The sequence below is a fragment of the Falco biarmicus genome, chromosome 1 (genome assembly GCF_023638135.1).
Source record: "Falco biarmicus isolate bFalBia1 chromosome 1, bFalBia1.pri, whole genome shotgun sequence".
NCBI lineage: Eukaryota > Metazoa > Chordata > Aves > Falconiformes > Falconidae > Falco > Falco biarmicus.
In genome coordinates, this window is record NC_079288.1 from 1,315,382 (window position 1) to 1,340,996 (window position 25,615).

The 25,615-nt window shown below is 52.9% G+C and overlaps 1 protein-coding gene across 1 annotated transcript in view; it reads right to left on the minus strand.

Moving 5' to 3' along the window:
• Positions 1-21,985, minus strand: part of SLC38A10 (solute carrier family 38 member 10) — a 38,782-nt gene extending 16,797 nt beyond the window's left edge. The window contains exons 1-10 of the mRNA XM_056337598.1: positions 21,688-21,985; positions 20,442-20,559; positions 16,893-16,938; positions 14,968-15,061; positions 12,992-13,135; positions 11,136-11,260; positions 7,750-7,852; positions 6,753-6,935; positions 4,685-4,796; positions 4,431-4,537 (exon numbers count right to left, since the gene is read on the minus strand). Coding sequence (XP_056193573.1) covers positions 4,431-4,537; positions 4,685-4,796; positions 6,753-6,935; positions 7,750-7,852; positions 11,136-11,260; positions 12,992-13,135; positions 14,968-15,061; positions 16,893-16,938; positions 20,442-20,559; positions 21,688-21,792 — 1,137 coding nt within the window. The 5' untranslated portion in view covers positions 21,793-21,985. The remainder of the gene's footprint in view (positions 1-4,430; positions 4,538-4,684; positions 4,797-6,752; positions 6,936-7,749; positions 7,853-11,135; positions 11,261-12,991; positions 13,136-14,967; positions 15,062-16,892; positions 16,939-20,441; positions 20,560-21,687) is intronic.
• Positions 21,986-25,615: the final 3,630 nt, after the last annotated feature.

Consider the following 25,615-nt stretch of genomic DNA (forward strand, 5'->3'; position numbering starts at 1 on the left):
AGTGTTGGTGATTCTAGCTTGGGCTGTGATACCAGCTCACAAGGGGACCACATCCTGCAGGACTCACCCTATTCCCCCACAATCCTTACCCTGCAGCATTCACATCACGATTAACAAAAAGCACAACGAAAGGATGCTACTCGGTGTGAAGAAAACCAGGGACAGACATAGGGGAGCATTGCTACAATGGGAAGCTGCCAGAGGGAGAAAACTGAAAATAAAGGGGGAAGAGGTAAAATTGAAAGGACAAGTTAAAATGTTGGCACCTTCAGGGGAGGGAGGAGAGGCTAACATTTTCCTCTCCTTCCTCATGCTGAGGGGGATTGCACAGAAACATGGGCCAGCACAGCCAGAGCCTTGGGCCCAGGAGACCCCACTCTCAGCACCCCCCTGCAGACACACAGGCGCCTGCTGCAGAAGGAAAAGGTTGGCGGGACAAGAAGCAGCTCTGGACAAGGGGTGAGCAGCACGGCCAGGGAGCAGAGGCCAGACCTTAGAGACGTCGCAAAGGAAACAGAAGTAAAATCTGCTCCCTGCCTTGCCGCGTGGGTGCACAAAGAGCAGATATCCTGCCACCCTGCTCAGGCCAAAAGCAGAGTCAGCAGGTCCCTGCCACTGCTGCCCTCGGCTTGGAGCTCGTCCACTTCCTCCCCTCACACAATCTACAGCCCTGGCAGAAATGCATTTGGTGACTGCAGAGCTGTTCTGGCATCTTCCAGAAACAACAGCGGAGAGGAAGAGCGTTTCCACAAAGAGGATCTATTCTGGTGCCACAGGAACTAGAAGCAACGTGGGAGAGGAGGGAACTGTAGAAAACGTCTGAAAACATTAAATGTTTTAAAAGGATTTTTGTTGTTTCTTATCTTAGTGGGGAACCACGGGCTTGAATGCCTTAGATTCAAAACCCCTTTGATTGTTTAACATTTGGAGCTCATCTGTGAGCTTCCCGGAGCAGCGGGTACGGGCACACGTGGCAGTCAAAGACAGGCTGGGCTGTCCACGAACCAGCAGCCATCCCTCACCTTCAGCTCCCCCCGTCAGCACACCTCCTCCTCACCTCCTCCATCAGCAAGTGAAGACCAGAATAAAGAGGTCCACAATCTGGCTTAACTCCACGGTGACACTCCTGACATGGAAAACCAGGCACTTTTTACTCAAAGGACCCCCCCAGGGCTAACCTGGCAATCGAAGGAAGAGGAATGGGGGCTGCAAGGACTGAGCGCTCAAGGAACCAAGCACGGTGGAGCCACCTACTCCCAGAGCGTTCAGCTGGAGAGCTGAGAACCTGGAGCAAGGAGAGGGTCAGCACAGCAAAGCAGTTATAAGCCAGTGTCTGGTCTCACAGGAGGGATCTCCCTCACATCTCTGACAAGCTGAGACCCTTCCCCAGGAGGGCCTCTCTGTGTGGACACAACAAGTGGACACGCAAAGCCCTCTGGCTGCAGTTTGCTCCAGCAGGCAGGTCAGCAAGGCAAGAGCCTGTCTCCCGAGAGAAGTGCTCCGAGCATGGTCGGGAATTCAGGAGAGGAAGTTTACGCGGCCGTTTCCTCTGCTGGTCGCCTTCCCTCGGTCGTCCTTCCTCCCAGAAGATAACTCGAACTTTGTACAGAAGTGCCATTAGCCCAGATCATCTCTAACCACGCCTGAGCCATCAGCGGGAAGCAAAAAAACTGCATTTGTGTAGAGTGACGACATCCTCCAAGCTGGGCTGTTTTGGACACCAAGCGCTTGGAGGGACAGAGTCATGGCGAAGGAATGCAGAGCCCCGGTCACTCCTCTGCTGCACTGCTGCAGAGATGCCGTGTTTGAAGGGCCATACCGACCTAAAGTGCCTGCGGTGAAGGTGCGCTGGCCGCCACGCTGCCAGGGAGGGCAGAGGGGAATCTCTTTTCCATCCGCACAGGAGAGAGACCGAGGGGTCATTTCCTGACCTCGAGCAGCCTCTCCACAGCTCCTGTTCCCCAAGTGGGACAACAGCAGCTCTGGCCTCCCTAGGAGGGGCCTCTTGGACAGGCTTGTGTCAACACTGGGAAGCCAACACCTTCCTGTTCGAAGTTAAACACTCTGTTTACAGACCTTAACCCGACCTTCAGCAGCACACTGCCAAACCTCACTGTCCCCCTGGCTCGAGGCTCCCGGAGGGCAGCTGGACACGGATCCGCACCTTTACAGCTTGATGCTTAACCACAAGAAAGAGAACACTCTCCCCAGTTCGTTCGCAGCACTGCATGACTGACTTCAAGCATTTTAACTGCTCTGCTAGCTGACTGTCTTTCCAACACTGCAAGCCTTTCAACCACGCACCCCCAGCCCAGCCCAGCCCAGCCCAGCCCCGGCCGGCTAATGAGCGGCTGCAATAATTAACAGCTCGCTGGTAGAAGTTGCCAGTGCTCTTTGCGGGCCAGCAAACACCTGGGAATGCCCACATACCTGCCCCTGGAACCCTCTTCACTACTTCTAGTGCAACTTTCCCATTTTGTAGCCCCACCTTGCACCACCTTCCCAGCCCAGTAAATTTGAACTCCCCGTCTCGCCAGCCCCGTAAGCTGCCCAACACGGGACTTTGCCGGATGCCAGAGGTGGCCCAATAAAAGCAGCCAGTTCTCGGCAGCAGCACCACAAGAGTCAAGATAACTCAGGCAAGTGTAAAAGCTAGCATTGAGAAGGTCTGCTGCTTTGGAAGAAAGCTAAAGATGACGGAGGGAGGGAGAAGATACGTGTTCATTGTTCAGACAGAGAAAAGCAGGAAGGGACAGCTACGCCTAGGGCTGGCTCCTTCTCCCCCTCAATTGCCACTTTTCACAGGAGCATATTTTGATGGAGTGGAGTGCCTGATCAAAGAAAAGCAGGAATGAAGGAGGAGACCAAAGACAGAGCCTTCAGGGAAAGAATAAACGAGTCTTTGCAGAAGACCTGGATGAACAAGGAGAGGGGGGGCTCAGAATTTGGCTCCAGAGCGGAGGCGGGGAGGTGCTCTGCAGCCTAGCGCGCTTCTGAAGGCAGGTGTGCCCTTGCTGCAGCACTTCAGTGCATCGGTCAAAGCAAGTATGCAAACTTGACAGATAATGGATCATTCAGGAGAAAACTGGACAGCTTGCTACCAGCCCCTTGAAATGCCAGGGTAACCTGGGGACTGATACTTTAGATAAGCCCTTGTTCCTTTGTGGGGCTTTCTGCAGGACAAACATCTTCACCAGCCGTGTGACCAGCATTTCGGGTCAAGCATTGTGAGGGCCCCACTGTTCAACCCCGGGCAGCTGACAGTCGCCTCTGTGCAGCCAGTCTAAGAGCTCAGCACATCCTAAGTGCAGTTTCAAGGCACTGCAGAGAAACGTTCTGGCTCAGCCGGAATAGAAAGCAATTCTTGAAAGTGCTCTTTGTTTCCCTGAAAAATCCAGGCTGGCATTCAGACTCCTGCTTGGGGTTTCAGTCAAAGAAGTTAGGACCAAAGTGTCAGAATCCAGAGTGAAAGCTGGAAAGTTGGACTATTTCCTTGTGTCAGAGAAAGCATGGGGAAAGAAAAAAATATGCCCTGCTTAAAAACTTCATGTACATTTGCAAACCCACAAGTCATTAAACACAGAAAAAGCCATTAGTTCTGTAGGACCCACAAAAATGTCGTCCTCTCCCCCTGCTGACTCTGCAGTTTGCCGAAAACCTTATTCCCAGCCCAGCACTGTCGTGACTGGCAATGCTGGGGCAGAGGCCTGCTAAAGGCAGCGGATTAAGTTATTGTTAGGAAAAAAACAAAACACGTTAACTTCAGTCCCACAAAAAGCACAGTATTTGCAGAAGCAGAGAGATCAAGCCCAGCAAAGAGCCACTTTGTTTCAGTCCCTGAGGAGGCCAATCCAAACTGGAGCAAAAGGAAAAGCTAAACTTCTAACAGCCTCCAAACGACCCCAATTTTTTAAAAATCAATTCCTGAAGCAACGCCTCTATGTGTGTGTTCCTTTTTATTATTATTTTGGTTGAAACCAGAAAGCTGAGGGTCAGCAGCAAGAACCGCATCGCTGAGAAACCGTGTTTATTTTACCCAGCCTGAGCAGGTTGGGATGTAAGGCCTGTTAAGGTTTTATAGGCTGCCTGGATTTCCCATTCTGCGGATACAGAACCTGAAGCCCACCAGAAGGTGGACTGGAAGCAGCAGTTTATGCACCAAATGAATGTTTCACTTGCTGCTGGATGGACAAAAAGAGCCGGTGTTCCAGCACAGGGCAGGCCATGCACCAGGTCAGCACCTCCTCTGCTGCATGCCCATAAGCAACCCTGCTCAGAGCAGCCGACCAGAACAGCTCCCACCTGTACTGGGCAAACTGGAGAGGGAGGCTGGAGGAGGTGCTGAGCAGTTTCCCTCCTGCAGCCAAATTAACTACGTTCCCAGGCTCTGCAGAGGGCTTAGGGAGACATCAAGCAGCATCAGCACTGACCTGTGAACAAAGTGCGTTCTTGTGGATCTTCTTGTAAATAAGAGCTGGGCAGATAAAACAAATGAGGCTTCCCATCGTAGCACCTGTCAGGCCCAGAACTGTTTCCACTGGCAAAGAAGAAAAGAAGTCAGCAAAGGCCCCTTCCAGGACTGCCAGAGCTCAGTGAGTCTGGCCACCCCACCCAGAAACGCAAATAAAAAAAGACCAGAGAAAACAGCCAAGCAACCAGCCCTTGCCCCCAGCTCCTCGCTCACCGTTTGGGATCATGATGCCTCCTACCATGGTTCCAAACACAACAGCCAGCGTCAGGGCTTTGAACCGAAGCGGGGGCATATAACCCCCAGCAGCGAAGGTACCGTCTTTTTGCTGGAAGAGAAAGGGTGGGAGAGGGAGAGTGAGTTTAGCTCCTGTATCAGAACTGCGCAGTTCCTAAGCAATTACCCCAGCGGGGTCCAGCAGCTTCGTCACCTCGACATTGTGGTCTCTGCAGAGCCAATGCTAGGGGGGCTGTTAGACGTGGTTGAGCAGTTTTAATACGCAACTGCATCTGAGCCTTCAGAACAAGACTGATGGGGGGCACAGAGCCAAAGCTGCTGTTTCCATCCTGCCCCAAATGTGAACCGTACAGCTGTACCCCGGTCCGTGCCAGCGCTGCAGCCGTCCAGCCTCAGCGGGCAGCCCCGAGGCCGAGGGCATGAGAAAGGAGCACAGCTGAGGAGGCAGGAGGGAGAACGGTCACAGGGGGAAGAGCTCTGGTTTTGCTGTGGTAAGGTGCACCCCAACGCCTCCGGGAGCAGGGCTATTCCCACCGCACTACACCACGTGTACCAGCTCCTGCAGCTTGATGGAAGACACCCCAGCTAGATGGCAGGGAGGAGGATCAGTGCTGCTGGGGAGCTGCTGATACCAGAGGGCTTCCCGATGCCCTCCGCTTCCCATCCCATCCCCGCACTCCAAGTGGGAGGTGCGGAAGGCAGAGGACCCAGCGAACCCACATGCCCTGCAGAACCAGCGGGTCCCCGCTCTCCTGGCTGCACAGATGGGAGAGGAAAGCAACGTGACACGCTCAGAACCCAAAGAGCAACGAGCTGAGCCCAAGCAAGAACAACAGTCTTCCCAAGCCTTTCCAGTGCTTACTCCTCTGCACCCGCTGGCTTTCACTGATCGTCTTGTCCCACCCTCAGGCCCTCCCGATGTGAGAAAAGAGCCGGGGGCTTCTCACAGGCAGAAGTGGCAGGATTTAGAGCTATAAATTGCTCAAGTTTTATTTCCTGCCCTAAGAGGTTTCTATTTATGCAGATACACAAAGGCCTCAGAACATTCCCACAATCTCTTACTGTTATTTACTGAATACCATCGGCATGCTTAGTGCCGTACAATACACAGAGGAGAACACGCTACTGCCACAAGGGACTTACAGTCTAAATCAGACAGACCAACTATAGTCACAAAGGCTGTCTGAAGATCCGACCCTGGGAAAGGTGAATGTGTGGGAGGGGGCTGTATTCCACCGCATGCTTTGCACGAGACCAGCACCAAACAGCAAGGGGAGGCACCGGAGGAAGGGGACACCTGAACCTGGAGGGGAGCAGGCTGCTCAGGGGGCCAGTGACAAAGGTGCAAGGATGAGAATAATAATAAAAGAGCAGAAATGAGCAGGCACACACAGAAGCAAGAAGTGAGGCTGGGCTGGGCTCTGAGGCTAGGAACAGAAGCTCGAGCTAAATGCAAAGCAAGATCGAGTTGGCCAGCAAAAGGATGCCAGCTGGAGCAGCAGGAAATAAGGAGGCTCCTCTGTTTCCAAAAGCACATTGCTCCCTCTCTCTGAGGGGGAGAACCACCTCGGCTCTGAACTGTGTAACACTTCTGCGCGAGAGCCGAAATCCCCAGCGGAGCAGGGAAGTAGCAGCCACGGGACTTGGGGCACAGCAGAGCAACAGCAGGCTTCAGACTCACAGCTCCAGCACTTCTGCCCACGAAATTCCTCTGCAGAGAGGACAAGAACCTCACAAGTACCAGAGATTAACCATTCTGCAGAGCAGGATTTACAGTCTGCCACAGGCCTCCTGCTGCACCATTACCACACACCAGGCACTTAGGATTTTACTGTGAGTTGAGGGTTTGTCCCTCTGGATAGCGAGTCCCCACCACAAGTCAGAAACATGCAGTCGTCAGTGGAGTCTCACAGAACCAAGGCACAGTTGTAGCCCAGGTCAGCAGCCAGCAGCAGAAGCCAAAGAGTCACAGTAGCCCTTCAAAAAGCAAGTTCAAAGGTGCAGGCCAAGGCAGCCAGCTGCTCCTGGCCATACAGGAGCATCTTACCTGCTGCTCAAAGAGAAGGGTGTTCAGCGCCTGTCTGCACGGGAGAATCATCATCGGAAACCCCACAGCTACCGACATCATGAATCCCACTCGAATCATCTCCGTCACAAAGTTGGAAGGGAAGTTCATTAGGACGTTCCCCGCAATGGCTTCAGTGTAACTCACGTAGCCAAAGAAGCCCACCTGTGCGGCAGGAGGGGAGGTGAGTGGAGGGGGTTTGACTCCAAAGCACATTCACATCTGCTCTTTACAAAAGGGTGCAGGACAGCAATCTCCCATGAGTTAGGACCAGACAGCCAGGGAGGGAATGCGGGGCCACCTCCACAGAGAACTTGCCAGCAGCCCCAGCTGCAGCACCCCCAAAAGCTGAGACAGGCGGTTAACGAACAGTGGGACCTTCCTAAAAGCAGAGGCAAGTTTGTCACCAAATACAGGGGCTTTCACTGCAGCCAGGGAATGCTGCCACTGCTCGTGACACAGAGCGATGACACTCTGCTTGCTGCCAGGCCCACCGACAGGCCCCTGCAACAAAGGAGGGGCCATAACAATTCCCCACAGCAGCCCAGCTCATAGGACAAGGCTCTTCTCAGGAATTATTAACTGAGTTTTATTAACCGGTGCTTTATGAGGCATAACTTTCTTCATATCTTTCCAACTGCAACAGGCTGAAAGAAGCTCTCATAAACTCTGGGCAGCATCTCCAGCTCCAGGCTGGGCCCTGCAAGGCAGACAGCAGGCTGATGCGCATGGAAAAGCGGGGTCTCCATGCTGCGTCCACCCAAGGAAATGGGCCATGCTGAAAATTTGGACTCTCCAAATGCCTCCTGCCCTGTTCGGTTCATCATCTCCCATCTAATTTTGCTTTCAGCAACATGACTTATCTTTCAGAATAAATACAGATAAGCAGAAACCAGCCCCAACTGAAGATAAATCATCATCCCCGTTGCCCCTCCAGAGCGTGACTTCTGGCAAGGAAAGAGAAGGGGAAGTGTCTTACCGTAATGTAAAAGGTGGTGACCACGTTTAGGGAAGAAGCAAATATGGAGCTCATGATTTTAACAGATGGCTCATCCAAGCTATCATAGGTAGGCAAGACCTGACTGTAGAAAAGGGTAAATTATTTAAGGAAACCTTTTGCAGAGAGAGAAAACCCCAACCCCAGCACGTTCTCTGCCTCAGCCCAGCAGCAAAGAATCCCTGACACCTTCCCCCTATGGAGCATAAACACTCACTGCTATTCCACAATTTATATTGCTAATGCCAAGAGATTTCAGAACACTCATAACTTTAAGTGTTGCAAAAATATTCCTGCTCTCCCCACCCCACCACGTGGAGCTAAACGTGTGATGTAAACATTTTGGTTCAAAAGTGTTGCAAAATGAATGACCGTTTGTTCCAGTGAAACACCAGTGGCACCAGGCCAGGCAGCGCATTGGAGATTATTGTTCTTGGAGCTCTCTACGCTGATAATTAAAGCAACGCAGTGTTTACAGAGTAAAAGCAGGAAGAAGGTTAGAGCATCACACTGTCTAAAAGAAAAGTTAAACAAACAAAACTACATGCAACGCCTGTCATATTTCAGCACTGCTGCTAGAGCCGAGTTCATAGAAAGCTGGGAGAACCAGTAACACGGGATTTGGGGTATTTACAGACTTGGAAAGCATGTGGAATGTACTTTTTGACATCAGGTGCATATTTTAGCAACTCATTAACCTCTTGTTACTTAAGTCAAGTGGCTACACTGTGGCTTCACATTACTGAAGTAACTCTCAGTAGAAGCGGGGGGAGAACCCAGTGAGATGGGAAGGGGGTATCCCCAGCTCCAGTGGGCACAAAGCCATTAACAGAAAGTGTGTCAAACTGAGGCCAAGCAGAAAAATCCTTAACCCTTAATCCCTTAACATCACACGGTGCTGCACAAAGGAAGCTGAGCACATCGGCTCACAGGAACCTGCGAGACGCACAGGGTCGGTCGGTGAATGCAGCACCGTGACAGCCACTTACTGGCAGGGAGCAAGGAGAGCAGCCTCTCCAGGAGTCTCTCCATCCTGGAACCTCCGTTAGATTAACCGACTATGTCCCAGACCTCCCACGAGGGGAAGGGGGCCAGCCAAACATCCAGGCACATGAAGGAGAAGAAAGGAGGGAAGCAGAGAGGTTCTGCATTGCGTGGAGTGGCACAGCCAGGCCAGGCTCGTGTTAGTGCAGGAGCAACAGCAGTGACATGGGGACAAGCGCCATGCAAAGTCCAGCAGCACCCAGGACCCCTGCCATCACATGAGGGCATCCGTTTGGCCAGCTTGGGTTTGGAGGACCAGCACTGTGTCCCTCAGGCCCCCACAACATGCTGCTGGGCCCCCCTGACCATCGCCAGCTCTCAAGGCGGAGCACGAGGGCAAGAAGCATGCTGCAACAAGCAGCACGTCCTCATGCTCCAGGGTTTCTTTTTAAGCAGAAAGACTGCACTGAAGGCCAGCAAAGGAGCAGGGATCCTTCCCCACGTTATCTGTTACACACCTCAAAGAGGGCCCAAGGCTCTTGAGCAGAGAGCAGGCAAGTCAGCACAAGCATTAAGAGCGGCCTTGCTTCAGAGACAGCCAGAGCTACCTCAGGGTACCTGTTCTTCACCTTCACTGTAGGGAGCACACCTCATACAGGCTCTCTGAGCCCGGTCCTAACTCAGCCCACAAGGAACCGATGCTCACAGGGGCAATGAACAACAGCCTGACTTTTATTACCCCTGTGAATTCAGCATTTTTGCATCCATCTGCACCAGAAGAGCCATCTCCAGAAATTAGAAGTTTTCTCCTGGAAAGCTCTACTGACTCCTCTAAGTAGAGGGTTTAGTGACCTGACCAAAGTCATGCAAGGAGGCTACAGCAGCGGTAACCCTGGAGCCCTTGCACTCCCAGCTCTCAGCTCCACAGCAAATTTCCACGCTGCATAACTGTAGAGGAGTGACCTACTTTGCAACTTCAGCAACAACGGGATAGCTTTTAAAGAGTGAAAGTTATTGAACTCACAAGTAAAGCAGGGTCAAGTTTTTCAAGCTAGAATAATAGTGCATTTATTTGTCTTTACTGCATGTTGCATTTATGTGCTGAAGGGAAAGGTTCTCTGCTTTATGTTAGAATCATTTATTTTCCAGGAAGGTGATTCAGAGGTTAGCAAAATTAAACCTGCCTAGCTGAGAATAACACACTTATAAAGGTTGCCTGGGCTGGGGACAGTGTATTGCCCTGATGCTTGGAAAAAACACATAGCTTTACGTTTGGCTTGCCATGTAAGTGCTGTAATGGAGCCTATATTTAGGTATGCATACACTGGTCCAGATCAAATGATTTCCCTGCATTTCCAACTCCCAGCAAAATTGTCCTGGGTACTGTGTGGCTACCATAAGAAAAAAAAACCACTGGAATTTAAAAACTCTAAAATGTTAACAAGGTAAAGCTATAAAAGAATACAATTCCCTTCGCCAGTTGTAATGGAGACATTAAACAGCAAGACTGGTGCGTGTTCGGGTAGGAACTGAGCTGCCAAGAGAGCCGATAAGTGGAAAATGATGATTTGGATCTTGCATGTGGGTGTAAACACAGCAGTCTGAACAAATTTTATCTGTCACATTCATTTACTGTTGGCATGCTACCCATTTGCTAGAACTACAGGGGGGAAAGCCCAACTCTGCCAGCCTTCCAAATGAGGATGGTCTTTTCCGTGTCCACATTTGGATTTACACTTCTATTTAAAGTCTGTTACTATTCTGGCCAGGCACGTATTGCTCACTTGCCATTTTGGTGCAGAAGGTAATGCTGCTAGAAACATGAAAATAGCCTGGTCTGCCACTGCGTCCTTCCGCGTGCCAACAGAAGCCCTCGTTAAAAGCAGGTAACTGGAAATGCGCGAACAACTCTCCAAAGTCAACAACTGTGCAATCTTCCAAGTATTCTCAAAGAAATGCGGGGAAGCAGAGAGCAGCCGCGAGTGTACACTACCCCACGGGGGGCCCTGCGGCCATTAGGCAACATGGCCCTGCTGCCTTTCCGGGTACTAAATCATTCCCTTCAAGAAACAGGGGAAATTCATCACTTATGCAGCTGTACCAGAAGCAATGTGTGTTACACTGAGGATGTGTTTGGCCCAAATGATCTTGTGTTGCTCAAGTACAATAACTCCTAAGTGAAATATAACTCCCTCCCCCATCTAGGTAACAAAAGGGTCACAACTGAATGAGATGCTGTACTTCAGTGGGCTGTAAAATATTTTGATTAAAATAAAATAGGAAACCAGATGATATCTGTCTCTTGCAGATCCTCATGACCCTCTGCCCTCACAAAAACTCACTGCGCACCACAACTGCCAGAAGCGGGAATGGCAGGTACTTACGACTGACAGGCAAAAGACATGCCAAAGATGGGGATGCAGCGAAAAATGCCCTCCCAACGAGTGTAACTAACTCGCTGCAGCCACTGCCCGCTGAAGAGGCCGTGCTTGAAGGACGACAGCACAATCTGTAGCCAAGAGAAAGAAAAGGGGTTAAGATCCAACCCAAAACAACTTCATGGCAGCAGTAACGCCGGTGCTGGGATAAAAGGCAGCACATGGCAGCTCTGCAAGGAACGGCTTACGCTGCCTACCACAGCCCAATCTCTGTTAGTCAAATTCCCCAGCTCCCCACCCCACCCACACACTTTATTAAAGCTCCCAGCAACCTCCAAGGGCCCCTTGCCACCAACGATCCTGGGGTGTATTTTAAAAGATCTGTGACATTCCCCCCCTCGTTTGATGCCATCAGACATCATAGCACGCACCAGGGTGGAACAATTTCCACTGACACATTTAACTGTGAGAATTATTGTTTCCAGCAACTTCTTTTGCACTTTTTAAAACACGTTTTTAAATCCGAACGGGAAGTGACATTTGCCTTGGAGAATCCTGTTCAGCGGAGAAAGACAAAGGTTGCTAAAACAGGACTCCACCTGCACACTGCTGCTCCAGAGCCATTTAACACCAGCTTACCAAAGACAAGGATAAACTTCATGAAAACAGGGGGAGCGAGGCACCCAGATGAGGCCAGGGGAGCTCTTTTGCCATTGACGGGGAAACTGGCAGGCATTGGGTTGCACAGGAAACAGAAGGTAAATATGTCTGAATGCCTGTTTATAATATCGCCTGAATGGGGGTTTTCTAATCCCCAGAGATTATGTTTTAGTGCAGCCAACTCATGAAATGTTGTGGTTTTCTTAAAGGCACAGCTCCTGCAACATGGCAGTTTTGTAAAACACTCATTTACAGTTTCCAGCCTCCTTGCAGAGGCGAGCTCAAAAGCATGACCCAGCGCAACCTACTAAAAAAAGTTAAGTGGAAATAATTTCCACACTTCCCTTTTCTTCCTTTTGTTTCAGCTCTTCCAGTCCTGAAATCTGGGAGAGACAGGGCTGGGGCGCCATCAGCAAACCACACGAACATCCGTGAGGTCATTACTTGAAGCCATTAAAAAGCAAGTGAAAGTCTCCACCTCTCAGTAAATGGTGCTGTACAACGGGGCTTGGCCAAGCCAAAGCAGGCCAGCTTTAGGTTACTCTCAGCTCGCCCCACTTAATCTAAATAGTCAAGAATCCATTCACCTCAGGGAAGAAAAGCTTTCCCAGAAACAGCTAAGAATAAGTATACACCATGTACCGGACTTAAGGCTTTACGAAGTTTTCCATGCTCAAGAAACAGAAGTGCTGGTGTTTAACAAATAAAACTACTTGCAGCTTGAAAGACATTAACCATCAGCTGCAGAAAAGCATGCAAAGTACATGCGTGAGTTCTTAATGAAAGCTGCCTTCCCCCTACAGATTAGAAACATCGAGGTTTTCAAGGCAAAACACTAACACATGATGAAAGTCCTTCTGCTTCCAGGCACCCTTCCCCACATCTTCCACCCTTTGATTCAAAGTTCAGAGCCCTAAATTATAAGACACCAACAAGCAGAAAAAACCACAACTCGACTTGTGGTTTATTGTTATTTGTGCCACCACAGTCCCTAGCATGTGTAATAGCTTACAGACCCACTGGCCAGCTCCCACAGCCGGCACCTCCCCACCTCCAGAGCACAGGCACCCAGATCACTCGTTATGCCCAGCACTAATTATCAGGAAGGATATTTTAAACACGAGCCTGCACCTGCAGCTGTCCCAGCGGGAACATCTGTGTTAAAACAACAGGAAAACAGCATTCCCAGCGTCAATACTCACCACGAACATGAACACCGTGTAAAAGATCAGAGCCATGGCACTGAAGGACTGTATGGAGGCCATCATGTTCCTCTGGAGGCTCAATGGAAGTACAATGCACAGGGAGACAGCAAAGAGCAGGACTATCCGGAAACTGCCTGACACCTGGAAAAGGGACCTGCATAATGAACTGGAGCACAGAGGACGCTCAAAACATCCCACCAATTAGCTAATCCTGATGTGGTTCATTTTTCCAGAGTGAGAAACAATGCAAAGCCAGGATTGATTTCACATACGAAACTCTGCTTCTGTACGAATTTCAAGATTTGATGCTGAAAGCTTGCCATTTCTTGGGCCAGGTCTGTGATTAGCTTATACAGTCACTGGGTGCCACTGTTGCTCTACACAGTGCGTGACAGGTCACAGAATTGTTTATGTTGGAAAAGACCTTTAAGATCATCGAGTCCAGCCGTTAACCCAGCACTGCCAAGCCCACCACTAAACCGCGTCCACCAGTGCCACAGCTACACGTCTGTTAAATACCTCCAGGGATGGCGACTCCACCACTTCCCTGGGCAGCCTCTTCCAGTGCTTGACAACCCTTGCGGTGAAGAAATTTTCCCTAATACCCGATGTAACCTGCCCTGGCGCAGCTTGAGGCTGTTTCCTCTCATCCCATTGCTTGTTACCTGGGAGCAGAGACCGACCCCCTCGCTGCAGCCTCCTGTCAGGCAGCTGCAGGGAGCGATCACGTCTCCCCTGAGCCTCCTTTTCTCCAGGCTGAACACCCACAGTGCTCCCAGCCACTCCTCATAGCACTTGTGCTCCAGCCCCTTCCCCAGCCCCGCTGCCCGGCCCTGGACTCGCTCCAGCCCCTCCACGTCTGTCTTGAGAGCGAGGGGCCCGACACTGACCCCAGTACTGGAGGTGCAGCCCCACCAGTGCCAAGCACTGGGGACAGTCACTGCCCTAATCCTGCTGGCCATGCTATTTCTGATATAAACCAAGATGCAGGTCCACCCTGAAGTGGAAGTATTTGGGGGTGTGTGGTGGTGTGTGTGTTTAAATCCAACATAAGCTATTTAGGTATTTTCATGCAATTAAATAAAAACTAAACTTACTTGGGAGACAAGAGATTGAAGTCTTGAAAATTCTGATCCAGAAAATTAATCAAAACCTCACATTGGTATTTATTATAGCAGAACACTCTGAAATGCTTGGAAATATTTAATACCTAATTTGGCTGCAGCCACGACGCATCTTTTTAACTTCACAGTCCCTTAATCGGAGCTTAGCAGCATCAGGCAGAGCAGATAACAGCTTCGCCAAAAATCTTTCCAAATGTCCATTTCGTTTCCCCGCATGGCCCTCACACCGGCTCCAAGTGCTGCCGCTCGCAGCCTGGCTCACAGCCCTCCGGGACCAGCAGCGAGAGCCTCCTGCCCATGAGCAGCACCTCTCACCACCTCTCGCCACTGTGCGTCCTGAGCCAATGCCGGGCTCATCACACAGCTCATTTTATCTTAAAAGAGGAGGCACACACTAACTTTGGCCACCGAAACAGCAAGGGGCAGGACAAAAATCCCTCTTCAACTACAGGGCTGCAAGGGGGTGAGAGCTCGGACAAAGGAACTGTCTGCCACTACCCATTGGGGGAGAAATTAAGAGAGGAAGCATCATCTCCCCCAGCAACCTGCTCCAGGTAATAGAGACCAAGTTAAAAAGAATTCCTTTGTCAGAAGAGCCTTACTGGAGGCTTTACACATCTGATTGCTCGCCACGGGTCCGGGCTGCCAGGACTTCATAGAGCTAAGCGCTCTGTGCGCAAGGCATGCCATTAAAGCTCACCAGGAGATGACCCCAGAACACCTCGTGGGCTGCTGAGCATGCTACTGAGGCAGGACATTGTGCTGTATCTCAGGCACACACACCTCAATGAAAGAAGAACTGGGACCACTGTCTGCATTGTAGATGTGATCCCAAGAGGAATTATTTACCTGAAATCCAAGCAGCCGGGCAAAGAAGTTGGACCCCAAATCACCAATGACAACATAGAAAGCAATACAAGTCCCCAGCATCAGCCCAATCATGCTGCAAAAAAAAAAAAAAATCACACACAGGTTAGGAGGCTGTACTCTGCATAGCCCGAGGACGAGGCTTTGTTAATGCTAAGGGTACCTTAGAAGCAAACACCTGGAGGCACTGCCTGGGGCTGCTGTAACCAAGCTCACTGCAACGGGACCCCCACCGATGACACGCGAGCAATGAGAACACCACTAAGTGCCCTGTGTGGACCCAGGCTACGGCTCATATGCTGGGAGGAAGAGACATCCCACATACACCGCAGCTGCTGGTGAAGGATTAAGACAAAGTTTTAGCACCAGCAAGGTCTTAAGGGCTACACACGCGCACAACCGCAACAGCTGAAGATTGCTCAGGACCCTACTGCACCCCCCATTTACTGAGGCACACCCAGGACAGTTAGACAGAAGCAGCTCAAAGGTCACACTTAAAGCAACTTACAACCTTGTGCAGTCGCTCACTTGCGTTCAGAGGCAGAGCAGCCTCGGTGTGCCTTGCTTCAGCTTACACCCGCCCTCTAATACAACTTCCTGGCAAGTCACAGTGGAGAGAAGCCCCAAATTTTGCTGAACCCACACTGAAAACAACATTTGGCAACGAGTAGTAAAGCAGGTTTTCTGTCTATAGGGATAGAGCGGGCTGCAAGCTCGCTCTCACTGCTGTACCAGCAGGCTGGGCGTACTGAAAGGGAGGACCGTGCTTTTATCCAAGACAGAAACCAGATAATCTCCATCTACACCTAACATCTTGGCTAGGGAGGCAGCTCTGGTAACAACCCGTGCATGGGTTTAACTGCTGTTCAGAGCCACAAAAAAAAAGCAAACCTTGGAGATGGCAAGAACTCCTTTATTTCTTGGAAAAACGTTTAAAAGAATCAGCAAGAGGTTCCCTCAGCCCCTTGCCCCACAGCAGGGTCCTACCATGAAAGTCTTAATACCAAATCGGCTCTCAAACTTCTTTCCACAAAATGGACCACAGCTTAATGAAAAGATTGTCTTATGAACTGCTCCTCCTCCCATTCATGATTGCACGGACCACTTTCCCTCCCAGTTCCAATTATATAACATCCCCGTGGCAATTACAGCAATTGCTTGCACGGACAAGTAACATCTGAGAAATATTCTGTGTATTTTTAGTGTTGTGCAGCAGTTTGCAGCTGGAAAGAGGGAAGGAGCCAGCACCACTGACTGGCCTGGGCTCAAGCCACCTCCACCAAAGAAACTCTGCTGGAAAAAGCAGCACTGTGACGATGTCCGATCACCCATCACAACTGCTGAATGAGACCTGCGGGCAAGCTGCTACTTGCATTGGGGAACCGGAGTCTGTCCTGCAATGCAGACAGGATTTCCCCCGCAAGGCATCTCCTAAGGCTGGCGTCTCGCAGAAGAAGGCAGTGCCAACAGTGAGGAGCGGGCAGGACCAGAGCAGCTAAAGTGTGGATCCGAGGTACGGAGCGCTCTCCCTCCCACTAACTCACAGCAATTTTGGCAGGGATTTCACCCCTGGAAAACGGCCACAAGTGACATGCCCATGATTTCATAGCACACACAGCAGAGTGGGAGACAAGTTCACTCCCCAGCTTCTGTGCTCCCACTGTCTGGAAAGCCCTCCTGTCTCCACACTCGGGAATGGGTGGGAAATGCTGAAGGCAACACCTGTGAGCTGTGCTTAGGGCATCTCACACTCTCATTCAAATTCTAGGTGGCAACGAAGACTTCTGGGACCAGAGAAGGCAACGGGATAAGAAACAAGAGCGCACCAAGGACACAAGAGGCTACGGAGCAGTATTTTTCATTAAAGAAAACCAAACTGTTCAAGCTTTAAATAAACAGCAGATTACCTTGTTTCCACCAACATTTTTCCCGCTTTTCCATAGGCGTGAAATGCTGGCGTAAGAGAAAAAAAAACAGTTGTAGTTAGTCAAAGAAAGGTCCAGAACGTGGCACACACGCCAAAAGGGCAGTATAGCAAGAACCCACCGATGTTGCGTTTTGGGGCTGTTTCCCCTGCCCGCCCTCTCACTTTCTTTTTCAGACATGCCCTCTGAACATTGAAAACCACATAAGACAGGAACAGAGATGAGGAAAAGATAGAAAGCAGGTTCTTTTTTTTTTTTTTCCCTATTTGAAAAAAAAAAAGGAAAAAAGTAGTGTGAAGTAGCAGTCACACATGGCAACCATTAAAAGAAAGTCAGTGCGGAAGAGAAAATATGCATGTGTAAGATGCTGTGTGGCAAAAAGTTACTGCAGTGCAAAATTTCAATCAAACTCTCATTTTTATTTTTATCTTCCCACTGTAACTGGACTGCCTGACATTGCTGGATGGGAGATCTGAGATGGTGCCCAGAATGTTCAATCCCATACCCAGAATACACAGTACTCACAACCCACACCAAAGGGCTGCTGCCAAGAGACTTTTTTTTTTTTTTCCCCTCCCATACTTGGGTTGTAGCTTGTAGCAGAAAATGATCAGTAGTCTTTAAATCATTGTGTTTTTTCTTAAAAAAAGAAAAAAAGCCAAGAAAACTCCGCTTGTATTTTTAGATCTGACTGGGTAGAATGGGAATTGAAACCTCCAGTTCCAAACACAGACCACATTGCCCGATTCTGTCAGTCTTTAACTGCAGAGGTCCAACACAAAACCAACCCCCTGGATTCCCCTTTGTCTTCTCTCAAGGTACAGCACACATTCCTGGAGGCTGCCAAAAAACAAACTTTATTCACTTCTGGAAGCATCTTCTGCTATTTTAAATATTAACTTACAAACTGTTGATTTCTTTGGACTCCGCTTGAGCTAAATATTGAGGAAACATGATGTTCTCCCACAGAATGAGAAAAAAGCATGGCAGGAGACCCACAACAGAAAAATAAACCAGAGCTGTTATGTGGGGTAGCACTGAAAATAGCTGATGGCTCAGTGACAGACCGGGTGGAACAGCCGCCACCAGGCGCGCTGCCCGAGTGCGAAGAGCGGCCGCAGCACTTCGGCCTCCAGCTCTCACCTCATTTGGGAGCTCATGGCCATAATGGGGAAAGGCAACAGCCCTTAGGAGGGTCAGTGACACAGCCAAAGGGGCAGGGATGAGAGAGAGAGGAACCAGCAAGAGGGAAACATCCCTCCTGGAGATTGGGTCATTACCCAGCCAGCCTCCAGAAGGACCCTGCTGCTGCGCTGCTCCTGCAAGCTGCTTTTTCACATCGCACAGAAAGGTGGGCGTCCGGTAACAGCTACAGCTGCCGGCGATCAGCTAGGCCAGAGATGCTGAGAAACAGTCACTCTCCTTGGCTGTTCCGAAGTGACGTTCTAATGAGAGCAAGCCTTCAAACATTATGCCAGATGTCCCCATCCGGGGACACTGGAAAAATTAGATCCTTTATCTTCTCAAGGAGGAAAGAGACGATGACTGTAAAACAAATTGTACAGTCAAGCATCTTCAGAACGGGATCTCTAGAAGCCTAACAAGCTGGGCAGAGCTGAATCTGCTCAGTAATTAGACAAGCTCTTTTAAACCAAGCATGTTTACTAGAATGGGCAACCTGCATTTCAGCACTTTCCTCTGCAGGGAGCAGAGCCGAGCTGCCTCCTGGGGATGTAGTGCACTGCCGACAGGGTTGGTACCGAGCACATAGTCTGCAAAGACCCAGGGCACTTTCAGCAGCTGTAAGGGGAGGCATTAACTCATCACCCGGTTAAAGTCTGTCTGGGAGCTGCATCCCGCTTCCTTCCTTGTCCACACATCTGCCCAAGGCCCTTCCCTGCCACACAGTGCAGGAGAACAGGGGTGGAGAGCAAAATATTTTTAATACCCAACCTCTTCAGGCACACAGCGCTGCCAAGCAAAGAAGTCTGGGTGAGATATCAGCCTGTTACAGCCCTGGCTCTTTTGTAGCTGTAACGATCGCTCTCAGTGTTCCTCCGGAAGGGACTGGCTGACTGAAGTTAATTTGCAAAACTTTCTTACATCTTTCAGCACTGCCAAAGCCTCCCACAGAATCAGCTGCAGGGGCTGCCAGGATCTCTCGCAGATGTACCAGGGCACAAGCCCACGGTGACAAAGACTGTCTGTGTGGAGCTGCTCAACCTTGATGCATTAGGATGCATTATAGCAGCGTTGCCTTTCCTCTCAGGGCTGTCCCTCCCGGTGGCACCTCTCCCAGGGCAGAGGGAGGGAGCAGAGGCATTTCTTTCAGCACCAGCATTTGTGTGCCAGGAAGTTTAGAGGCATTACTGGCCCTCTGTGTATTCGAGCCCCTTGGCTTCAGAAAGTGCAGAGGATCCCTTCTTCCTGGGAGACGCTCCAAGGTGGAGGGGACTCTCTGTACTTCAGGGAAGCAGTACACAAAGACGTGTTGTGAGGGGGCAGGGAGAGGCAACCCGACCAAGCAGCTGGGCTGGAGTGGTGGGGCCAAGTCAGATGCTACCTGGGGGGCTCCCCCTTCCCTCCAGCATCACAGGCACAGCCTCCGAGACCACAGAACTTCTTGATCTTTTCAGTTCCTAGCAGATATAACTTGGCAGAAGCCAAAACGTGCAGCCCAGCAGCAGCACCTAGGGCACTCTGAGGATGGAGGGAAACCCATCTGTCAACAACACAGTCAGTGAGTGAGCCATGCATTTCTTCAGCTCTTTTACCAAGGGCAATGCGAGCCAACTCTCTCCTCCCCCAGAGAAATAAAGGAAACAGAGTAAAAGAAGACTTTTCCTATCATTTCACAAGCCAGAGGAGAGGACTGGAACCCAATCACCTCCTCCTGCCCCCCCAAGTCAGTCAGAATCAGAAGAGAGGTCACAAGCAGAGGCCAACCCTGGCGCCAGTGCAGAGGCGATGAGCTCCGAGGAAGAGGGCTGGCAGGCTCTGCCAAAACCCCACACATGAATCTTGGAGATGTTTTTATTTTCTTGGCCACTTGGAACCTTGTGCGCTGTTTCCTCTCTGCTCTGCCATAAACGCGCACACAGCTCAGATCCAGGCAGCCCAAGCTCCATGCCAGGCTCTTGGCTGGCAGAACCCGATGTCCTCAGCAGCACACTGGGTGGGGAAGCTCGTGGCTTTCTTGCCGAGACCAATAATTTACACCAGACACCCACTACGCCAGCTCCCGAAAACTTGGGTTTTGATCAGTCAGTGCGGCATCTCCTCCCCTGCCCTGCAGAGTCAAAACAATTCTGTGCCTATTAACTTCACTGTCAAGAGCAGAATTAAACCCTTGCTTTCCCCTGGGGATATGGGGCGGCGGGGGAAGAGACTGACAGAGGAAAACAACAGCAAATTGAAAGCTACTTCAAGAAAACTATTTGCTATTCCAACAATATCAGTATGAACGTTGCAAATTAAGTAGTCAAACTGCAGCTTAAAAAAAAACCAAGCCCTAGAGCTGAGAATTCTCACCAAGGCCGGGGTAGGTCCTGCGCTTGCTGAGGTTGGCCGATTTCACCAGGAACATGCAGGATTGATGAGTCATCCAAGAACAGAAAATCAGCAGCAGAGCTCCCAGGACAATGCCGCACTGAAACGGGAGAAGAGGCGGGGGGGATAAGACAAGCGCAGGATGGAAGGCTAGCCATTCCACACAGCCCTGCTGCCATCCCCTACCACCCTCGGGTTCCCTCACACATTTCCAGCCACGCATTTGCCTGTTAAGGGAGTTCCCCTGACTTTGGAGCAGCTGGGATAAACATGACGTACAAGCTCTATTTCATTCTCTCCGCAGCTCAAGGATGACACAGAGCAGACACCTGCTTCCCACAGCTTCCAGCCACACCCGTTCAACCACCAGAGAGTGAACTGGGAGCTGTCTGTGGAGCAGAACTTCCCCCGCTCCCCTCACTCATCCCCCAGCGCTCCCCACAGCTCTCAGCAGCTTCACACAGAGCAAAGAGCGCTCCTAATCCCGAGGTGCAAACTCCGTTACAAATTTATTTAGTAAGAACTATTCGATAGCATAAACAAATTCCCAACTCACTCCCAGCGCTGTCCTGCCTTGCTGGTTCTCATGTTTGCAGCGGGAGATGTTAAATACCCGGCACTTTTTAAGCAGGTGACTTTAAACAGGCACAAGTAATGGCCAGATGTTAATCACAGCTGCCTTTTTTCTGCTGTATTTAAAGCCGGTGCGGCCGCAGGGATGGTGGCAGCTCCTGGTGAGGGGGCACAGCTCAGGGTGAGGGCTCAGCAGCTGGTTTGTGAACGCCTCTGAGCTGACCCATGCGTATCATGTGTATCGTGTGGATAAATCCTTTAATTTTTTTCCTTTCTGCTCACGAGAAAGGCAGAAATTATTACCGGGACACCTCCTGACACAGAAAAACACACGGTTTGGTACAAGAGCCTTTGATCTCGGTCTTTAGCGTTTCCTTCATCGACCATGCTCTGCAAAACCGAAACCTCGCAATCGGGCCTCCCCCTGCCCCCAGCCTCCCGGGGCTGCCGCAGGGGCTCCGAGCTGCCCGGGGCACGGACCCACATGCCCGGGACACCGGCAGGACCCCCCTGCCCGCCCGCTCCATTTCCTGAGACCCGCCGGTACCCGGCTCCGCCAGCCCCTCCCGGGGACGGCGACGAGGGGCCGAGCGGCCGGCCTCGCCGCCCCGGGGAAGCGCCCCCAGCACCGGGGGGGGGGCGGCGGCGCGCTCACCTGGCGGAAGCAGAAGGGCACGGTGAGCACGCTCACCCCCACGATGCTGTTCACCACGTTCATGATCAGGCCCCAGTTGGAGCCCGCCGCGGCCGCCGCCGCCATGGCCCGCGGGGGAGCGTCCCTGCGGCGGGGGTCCCAGCCTGCCACCGCCACCCGCGCCCCCGGGGGCTCCTCAGCCGCCCGTACCCGCCATGGCGTGAACCAGACCCGCCCCCACCGCCGGCCCCGGCGCCGGCCACAGCGGCACTTCCGGGTTCCGCTGCTCCGCTGGCGCTTCCGGGTAGTCGAGGGGCGCGGGCAGCGAGAGGCCCGGGGCAGAGCGGCCCCAAGCCGGCTACTCCTGCCGCCTTGGCGGACCGTGCCCGCTGCTCCTGGGAGGGCTGGGGCGGGAGTGAAACCGGGATGTCCCCCTGCCTGGGGGCTCCCCCGAGAGCCGGGCACACGCACGGCCATGCCGGCAGGCACATGCGCGCGCAAAGGCACATGCATGCACACACATCCATGTGCACGCACACATGCAGATGCCACACACACGCATGCATGTGCACGCACAGATGAACGTGCATTCACATGTGCCCACACCTCTGCATGCATGCACATACACGGGTGGGTGTGCAGAGCCCTGGGTGCACATCTGGACACGTATCCAGCTGTGGACGTGCAATGCATGCAACAGGTCTGGTCCCCATCCTGGCCAGAGTGGTCCCCAACTGCAGCATGGCTGTGGCCCAGTTTGGCTGCAGCAGGCTCCCCCCAGCAGCCCGCTCTCGGGGGGGTCCAGGCACCCCAAGGCTCCTCTCCTTGGGCCCTCGCGGTGTGCAGACCACCAGCTGTGGGTGCTGCACCCTGAGTCCCCTGTCATGGCTGCCTCCCACGTGCAAAACTCCACCGGGCACCCGCATGGCCACGGCAGCCACGAACCCAGCACCCAGGGGCTCCCTGCTGCCAGCATCTCCCCCTGGCCCTGACCACCTGCCTGCTCGCCATCCCCTGAGCAGGAGAAGGCAACAAGAGAAAGAAAATCAAAGAAAGATGCGGGGGGCTCTGGATGGCTCCCCAGGACCACGCACCATGGCAGGTCGGCGCAGCACATGCCAACGGCATGCTCCCGTTGGAACAAAACACGGCACTTGTATAATTTGCAGCAATTGCAATGGGTAACCGCAGGAATTTGCTCTACAAAGTTTGCAGGGAGGTGAACACGCCTGGCTAATTCCCTCCAGGTGCCGCATGGGCCCGGGTGCCGGCAGCGGTAGCACCAGCTGTTTCCCTGCGCCAGGGCCATGCCCACGCCCCTGCGTGTCCCTGGACTGGGACTGGGGTGCCCTGGGGCTGTCACTGCCCTGGTCTGGAGAAGCCACATATGTGGCATGTGTGGCATGGGATGCAGTACCTGGGCATAGAATGGGGTCCAGGCACGGCACAGGGTGGGGGCTGCAGGGGAGGGGAACCCCTATGTGCTGGGGGTCCCCCCTGTGCTCCCAGGAACACGCAGCAAGGCCCGTGTGCGTGTCCCCAAAAGCTGCCACAGCCCCAGACCCCACGCACAGCCACCCCTGGGGCCAGCACAGCAGCGTGCACACCCACGTGTGCAGGCACCCCCGTACACATGTGCAGACCCACAGACAAGCGTGCACATGTGCACACATGTGTATGCACACTACAGCGCCCCAAGCACCCCCGCAGCCCCGTCCAGTGCCCACTTGTTGCCCCAGGCTGGGGGCGCTGGCAGGGGGCTGGGGCCAGGCATCCCCCACCCATGGGTGCCTGAGCACCCACCGTGGAGGGCAGAGCTGCCACCAAGCGCCTGCAGCAGCCACTCACTGTGCAGGGGAGGGAGAGCACCTCGCTCACGCACCGAGGAGACATCTGCAGTGAGTTAGAGGGGAAATCATGTTTATCCAATTAGCGTTACACGGCCCCTAACTCAACACTGGCAGAAAAAAGGGCTCAGGTGGCTTTGCCACGTGTGAGCAGCCGCCAGGAGCCCGGCAAGCGCCCAGAGCTGGCTGGCCATGAGCCCCCGTGCTGCGGGATGGGGGTGCTGGGGGAGCAGCCCCCCCTCCACCCCTGCGGCCCCCGACTCCATCACTGGCACGGGTGAGCGAGCGCCAGTGCAGGGACACGGGGGTGGCAGGGGGCATGGTAGCCATGGCTCCTTGCCCCCACGCTCGCTGGCACGGCGGGCACCGACACTGGGTCACGGCATGAGCGAAGCCACTGGGGTGGGTGGTAGGACAGGCTGAGGATGGCTCGGAGCTGCCCAGCACCCCACACACTGCTGTCTGTGCTGCCAGGACAATGTGTTTCCAATTGCCGTGTCCCCAGCCCCACTGAAATCCAAACCACCTGCGGCCGCTCGCCTGCAACCCATCAGCTCCCAGCTACCGAATAAATGGATCGCATGCAGCTGTGGGTTGGCCACTGCTTGCCATGGCACTGCTGCAGGTACAGATAGCTGTCCCTTCCCAGGATGAGCCTGGGGCTGGCATTGCCTGCAGCCCCCTGGGGCAGATGCTGCCTATGCCAGGTGGTCTCCAACCTGCCCCTGGGAACATTGTTGGCATGTGCGTCTGCTCCAAAAATAGCCCATTCCTTTGGTGGCCACCAGCACCCAACTGCCAGCATCCCCTCGCAGTGCCAAGGGGCAGCCACGCTCTCCAGAAAGGCACCGTCCGCACCATGCAGGACTCTCAGGCTGGCACCGGGGCTGCACCCCAAGTTGGTGCTGCGTGCTGCTCAGGGCTGTGGGTATCCCTGACCCCCCTCCATGGTGCCAGGCTCAGCTGGGGTGAGCCCCTGTTGCTCACCCTCACCAGCATCCTCATGCACCTTGCGGGGGTGGGGGGGATGAGGGCCCCCACCTCAGCCAGTCCACCTGGTCCCCCCAGCACCAACAGGAGCTCAACATGCTGCTGCTCAGCAAATGGAAAAGGTGATGGGCTGTGCAAGGGACAACATAATTAGGCAAATAAGGACTAAAACAAAAGCAGGCAGACCTGCCATAGCATGGGGGGGTTGGGGGCACCCCACAGGCACCTGCCAGAGCTGCTGCAAAGGGCAATGACCACCAGCCCACAGGGCTCCTCGTGAGCCAGCAAATATATTTATGGGCTCCCAATAACTGCCTAGTATTGCAGCAGCGGCTGCACGCTTGCTGCTGCCTTCTCCGTGGGGTTATTTCATTCCTCACCCTCCCCAGCAGCCCCAGGAGCAGCAGCTCCAGCTCAGCACCCTGCCCTCCTCCTGTGCCACTGCCCTGGGGCTTGTCCTGCTTGTCCTGCCCATCCTGAGGAACCAGGGTTTTCTTGAGCCCCTCTGATGCCTTCAGCTGCTCGACAGCTACTACCAGCCCAGGGCCAAATCCTGCCTCCGGCATGAGCCAGGGTCTCTGTCCATCCATCTGTCCATGTCTCAGCCACAGCTGGACGACCCCCCCCCAGCAGCACCAGGGCTCCTTCCCCACTGCAAATGTGTCAAAAGCAAATGTAAAACTCCCTGGAAAGTGCTGAAGCCCCCTGCACCCCAAGGAGTGTCGCCAGCCACTGGCACCAGGAGATGCCAGCCGGGGATGGGGACTGGGACAGTGGGGCTGCGCTGGGGCCCCCAGCCCTGCCTGGCTAGCACAGCACAGGGCATCGCAGCTCCAGCAGGCTCCTGGGAGCTGGCAGCAGGTGAAGCAAGGCCCTGCTTATTGCATTAGCCTGAGAGAGGAGCGGAGCTGTTGGCAGCATCCCCACCGTGGGATGTGCTGGGAAGCCCCCGTGGCTCAGAGCCTTTCCCAGCCCTCTGCAATGGCCCAGATTCCTCCCACCCAAATTTGGAACCATGGAGAATAAACAGCCCCAGAAGGCTGCTGGAGCCACAATTACTGTAATTAGAAAAGGTGGCTTAGGGCTGGCTGGGGATCCCACATTGTTTTATG